General features: G+C 43.1%; 1 protein-coding gene across 1 annotated transcript in view; it reads right to left on the bottom strand.

Moving 5' to 3' along the window:
- Positions 1–4138, bottom strand: part of LOC141680042 (uncharacterized) — a 91189-nt gene extending 87051 nt beyond the window's left edge. The window contains exon 1 of the mRNA XM_074486373.1: positions 3838–4138. Coding sequence (XP_074342474.1) covers positions 3838–4138 — 301 coding nt within the window. The remainder of the gene's footprint in view (positions 1–3837) is intronic.
- Between the last annotated feature and the right edge of the window lie 2092 nt (positions 4139–6230).

The raw sequence follows: 6230 nt of genomic DNA on the forward strand, positions 1-6230 counted from the left end.
GACTTTGTGGTGGTGAAGGCTAGTTCAACTTATAACGCTATCATAGAAATAACGGGGATACATGCCTTCAAGGCAGTCCCTTCTTCCTACCATTCAGTTATGAATTTTCCCTCCCAGAATGGGATTAGAGAAGAAAGAGGAGATCAAAAAATGGCTAGAAGTTGTTATTTGGCCTCACTGAGGGCAGATGGAGTTGGGGGGGCAGGTTCTGCCTATTGAGGATCTGGATATCCGAGAGAATGATGAGAAAAGAGGGAAGCCAGCAGAAGACTTGGTTTCGGTTCCTTTAGGTCCCGAGGATCCTCAGAAAGTGACTTTCATTGGAGCCACACTAGAGGAGTCCCTGAGAGGGAAGTTGGTGAAATTTCTGCAAGAAAATAGTGATGTGTTTGCATGGTCGGCAGATGACATGCAAAGCATAGACCCGGAACTGATTACTCACAAGCTGAATGTGGATCCGAGTCGGAAGTCGGTGAAGCAAAAGAAAAGAAGTTTTGCTCCAGAAAGGCAAGAAGCTATAAAACATGAAGTAGAAAAGTTTTTAGAGGCTGGTTTCATTGAGGAGATACAATTTTCAGAATGGTTAGCAAACCCTGTGATGGTAAGGGAAGCCAATGGAAAATGGAGGATGTGTGTGGACTTCACTGATCTTAATGACGCATGACCTAAGGACTGTTTTCCATTTCCAAGGATAGATACTTTGATAGATGCTACTGCTGGACATGAGATGCTGAGCTTCATGGATGGGTTTAGTGGATACAACCAAATCAAGATGCACAAGGACGATATCCTAAAGGTATCATTCATCAATGACTTTGGTGTTTATTGTTATCTTGTTATGACATTTGGTCTCAAGAATGCAGGAGCCACCTATCAAAGGTTGGTAAATAAGATTTTTAAGGATCTTATTGGCAAGACCATGGAAGTTTATGTCGATGACATATTAGTCAAGAGTCTAGTAAAGACTGATCATATAACCCATTTGAGGGAAGCTTTTGAGGTCCTGAGATACCACAAGATGATGTTAAATCCTACAAAGTGTGCTTTCGGAGTAGGACCTGGAAAGTTTTTGGGATTGATGGTCTCCAAGAGAGGAATCAAGGCCAATCCCGATAAAATAAAGGCAATCCTGGACATGGAGCCACCAAAAACTATCAAAGATGTTCAAAAGCACACTGAAAGGGTTGCTGCATTGGGACGATTCATCTCAAAGTCTGGGGACAAGTGCTTGTCATTCTTCAAGTCCTTAAAGAAGGTTAAGGATTTTGTATGGAGTGAGGAAAGCCAGAAGGCATTCGAGAAATTAAAGAAATATATGGCCCAGGCCTTGTTGTTGGACAAGCCAGCTCTGATTGAAGTTTTATACTTGCACTTGGCCGTTTCAGAGAATGCCTTGACCGCTATATTGATTAAGGAGGAACTTAAAATCCAGAAACCCGTATACTATGTTAGCAAAATTCTGTATGGAGCTGAGTTGAATTATTCAACTACTGAGAAGTTTGCTTTAGCCTTGGTAATGGCTTCAAGAAAGTTGCGTCCTTACTTTCAGGCTCATAAGATTGAAGTGCTCACAAATCAGCCCTTGAGAAATATTATTCATAGTCCCAAGGCTAGTGGGAGGCTGATTAAGTGGGCAGTAGAGCTAGGAGAATTCGACATCAAATATAAGCCACGAATGGCAATAAAAGCCCAAGCATTGGCTGACTTCATGGTGGAATGTACCATACCCATCCAAGAAGTCGGGGGGTAGGTAGATACTATACCTCCAAACACAGAAGGTTATAAAGGGGACAAAGAGAAGGAAGTTAAGGAAAAGGAATATTGGGTCCTCTATTTTGATGGAGCATCAAAAACAAATTCAAGTGGAGCAGGTTTGGTTTTATAAAGCCCCGATAGATTCTTAATTGAATATGCTATGAAGTTAGATTTTCCAACCACAAACAATGAGGCAGAATATGAAGCTCTGATAGCTGGCCTCGGCCTAGCAGGGTCACTGAGAGTCAAGAACTTGAAGGTCTATGGAGACTCGAAGTTGGTCATATCCCATGTGAAGGAGGGTTTGAGGCAAGGGATGATACGATGGCTAAGTATATCCGCCTAGTAAGAGTTGTGATGACTCAATTTGATGAGTGCCATGTTGAGCACATCCCAAGGGAGGAAAATGCTAAGGCGGATGCATTATCGAAGTTTGCTTTGTCTGAGATAGAGGAAAGTTCAGGAAGTGTATGCTTCCGCATTCTGAAGACACGGAGCATTGATGTTAAGCTCGTAGCTCCTATAGGGCTGGGGACATCATGGATAGATCCCATTAAGACCCACATTCAAACTGGTTGGCTGCCAAATGACGTGACTGAAGCACAGAAGCTGGTTGTTCGAGCACTGAGATACTTCTTGATAGACGGGATTTTGTATAAAAGATCTTATGTAATCCCATACTTAAGATGTCTCAGGCCCGATGAGGCACGCTTGGCTCTTGAAGAAGTACATAAAGGTATTTGTGGGCAACACTTGGGGGGCAGAGCACTGGCTCATAAGATAACCCGTTTAGGCTTCCATTGGCCAGAAATGATGGTCGATGCCAAAAAATATGTGAAAAAGTGTGACCGCTGTCAGAAACATGCACCTATCGTTTGATAACCCCCCGAGATGCTGACCTCCATCAACTCTCCCATCCCCTTTGCCATGTGGGGAATGGATATACTTGGACCTTTCCCCATGGCCACGACACAAAGGAAGTTCCTGATTGTAACAATTGATTATTTTACTAAGTGGATTGAAGCCAAGCCTTTGGCCAAGATCATAACTAAGCAGGTTGCACAATTCCTGTGGGAAAACATCATGTGCCGTTATGGAATTCCCCGTATCCTGGTTACCGATAATGGAACACAATTCAACAATGAGGAATTCAAGAAGTATTGTGAGGAGAATGAGATTGAGTTACAGTTTATCTCCGTATCTCACCCGCAAGCCAATGGGCAAGCTGGAGTGGCAAATCGAATAATCCTGGATGGACTAAAGAAGAGGATCGAGAAGTCGAGGAATAACTGGGTGGATGAAATACTCCCACTACTATGGGCCTATAGGACTACCTGTAGAGTCACGACCGGAGCAACTCCCTTCATGTTAGCATATGGGGAAGAAGCGGTTGTTCTTGTAGAGATATCACATTCGTCTCCCAGGATCCTAGCTTTTAATGCTGAGGAAAATGAAGAAGGTGGTTAGCCCTGGATCTAATTGATGAAGTACGAGATGAGGCACATGCTAAGATAATGGAATATCAGAAAACGGCTTCGTTCTACTACAACTAAGGGTTAAGGAAAGGTTCTTCAAGCAAGGTGACTTAGTCCTGAGGAAGGTGGAAGCTTCTGGTGTTGGGAAGGACCATACAAGGTCATAAGTTTTCAAGGTAGAGGAACCTACAAGCTGGAGACTATGGATGGTTTTGAGGTCCCAAGAACATGGCATGCACAAAACCTGAAGATTTACTATGTGTAAATTGTTTGAGCACGATTCTCACTTGTCAAGATGACAAGTAGGTTGAAAAGCACCTTGAAGCTTTGCTTGCTTAGGATTTACATGTTTTAGTTTTATTTTGAGGTTTATTAAGACTTGTGTAAGGGATGAATCCCAACAGTTTATGAAATTTAGAAAGTTCTCGAAATATGTTTAAATCCCTGTGGCAAGTCAAGTAAACTAAGTGCACGAGATTAAAGCATAAAGTTCAATAAATAAAAATGGTTCAAATAAATAGTACAAAGTCTGATAAATTAAGTCTCAAAGACAAAGTAAAATAAATAAACCACGTAGGGCTAGAAAAGCTCTAAGGAGTAGAGGTGCCCTCAGCATCCATATCATCATATTCGACATTCTCGCTGGTAGTCTCAGTAGTCCCGGAGGAGGAAGAGCTACCATCAGCAGCGGGCCTTGAAGATGACTCGGGAGGAGGAAGAAGAGGGTCTTGAGGGATACAATCTGAGACAACCACTCGGGTGCGGAACCTCTGTAGTAAAGCCTCGTCTTTCGGGTAGACATAGTCCGCTGGGTTAATATCAGGGCAATCCTCGTTCATGATCCCAAGGGCCGTATCCCAGCCAGTCCTAAAAAACTCAGGGAATACCGAGTTGTCCCTCACCCTCATAGACTAGGTAAACTCCTCCGAGTCCAGGTAGTTGTCAATCGCCTTGTCCTTTTTGGCCCTTAGCACAACCAGCTCAGCATTGGACTCTCCGAGCTCCTCCTCCTTACGCTTCAAATTTCTCTCCAAAGCATCGTACTTCCTCTGCTGCTTCCTGAGGGCATTATCAGCTTTGTCCGTAACCCTCTTCCATGATTCATCTTGCCTCACAGCGCCTTGGAAGTAGGCGTTAGACTGAAATGAAACGATAAACAAAGATATAAGGCAAGTGAATGCTACAAGTGAAAAGAGAGTAAAATTGTAAGAAAGAGTCGTACCAAGGCCAAGGACTGAGCTCCCATGAGCTTTATCCTCTCCAGGTCGGGAGTAGCTACCACATCGGTGAAGTCTTTGGGGGTTACACCGTGGTAAGACCAATCCTAGGCATGTTTTGTGGATCCAACCATAGTATCCCCTCGGCGGAATCCCCACAGAGGCTGGAAAGCACTAGTGGCAACAGAGGCAACAGCAGCAGCTGAGATAGGGGCATTTTGGGCTTCAGTTCCCTCAGCAGAAACCTCCACCATGGGCTCTTTATGCTTCCTCAAGAAGCTAGGCTCTGTAGCCTTCCCTCGAGTGTCCAGTCCCACAAGGCGAGCCTTCTTCATCCTCGCGGTCTCCTCGGAAATAGGCACGCTATCCTCATTAATTTCCTTAGCAGCTGCAAAAATAAGAGAAAAATAAAAATAAGTGGTGCCAATAATGCATGGAAGAAAATAAAAATGAGAAGGGAAGAAAAATACCCTGTTGAGAAATTGAGAGCCCCACGTGAATAAGGGAAAACTCCTCTAAAAGAGTCCAGCTGATAGTGGCACCATCATCCCCAGTAAGCTCATCATAAATGATAGTTTCCTCGGGGGTTAGGTGAATGGATTTGAGGCTACCATCACTAACCTTCCCGAAGGAAGATCTGAAGAGGGTGCCTCATTCCCCATTCTCCCACCTTAACCCGACAAAACTACTCCTCCAATGTTGGTTATTATCGGGAATAGAAGCACTATTAAAAATATGTTTACACTTGGGCCTTTGTTTGATGTAGACCCAACCACAAATACTCGAAGAACTGTTATAAAACTGGAAGATTTTCCTAAAAAATGCTACTGATAAAGGAAAACCTCCCCTAAGACAACAAACCATGAAATATAAAATGTTCCTCCAGGCGTTTGGAGGAAGCTGATAGGGGTTAATTTGCAAGTCTGCGAAAAGGTGGGGAATGAAAGGATGAAAAGGAAACCTAAGCCCAGCATTAAGGGCATCTGTGTAAATAAAAAGAGTGTCTAGTTTCCAGTGGCAGGTACGATCACCACCGAAAATAGGAACTAACCTAAGGGGAGGACGAACATTATAAAGTGCGTTCATTTTTTCAAAATCTATATTGTGCCAGGTGTTGCAATAATCAAACGAATCAAGGTGTGCATTAGAGGGGTACTCGTCCCCTCTATTGTTAATCATATCTAATAAAGACATGTAAGAAGAGCGGATTTAGATGTCGTTATCTTGTTTCGAAGCCGAGGCAATCTTGGTCGCTCTCTCAGCACCCTTGTCTGCCATTAGTGGAGGAGGAAGGAAGCTTTGAAACCTGAAAAAGGCCGAAAAAGGTTAGGGAGTTGGCCGGAAAACTCTAAGGGGAGGAGTGTTGAGAGTGGGGAGGATAGAAGAGAGTTGGAGTTGAGTGAAAAATGAAATGAGAAGTGTGAGGGGATCACACTCCCATCTCACCCTTATATAGCCAAAAGGAAGGCAAGTTGGGCCTTAAAAAAGCCCATTTGGGCTCAAAAATAAGAAGATTCTGGATGTTCTAGGGAATTCTTCGAAAAATTTAAGTAAAAAACTTAAATTAAATAAATATTTTTGGAAATTCTGGAAGAATCCAGAAAAAACCTCAGAAATTCTAGAAAATTATGGAATTTGGGCTTAAGAATGAAGGCCCAGCCCAAATCTTACAAGGCCTGAGAGTATGGAAGCCCAATGAAAAGGTCCAGGTTAGAAAATATAATAAAACCAAATCTTATTGGAGTTGGGAATGGATCAAGCCCAAATTCCGGGCCCATAATCA

Source organism: Apium graveolens, chromosome 8, assembly GCF_009905375.1.
Source record: "Apium graveolens cultivar Ventura chromosome 8, ASM990537v1, whole genome shotgun sequence".
Classification (NCBI taxonomy): Eukaryota; Viridiplantae; Streptophyta; class Magnoliopsida; order Apiales; family Apiaceae; genus Apium; species Apium graveolens.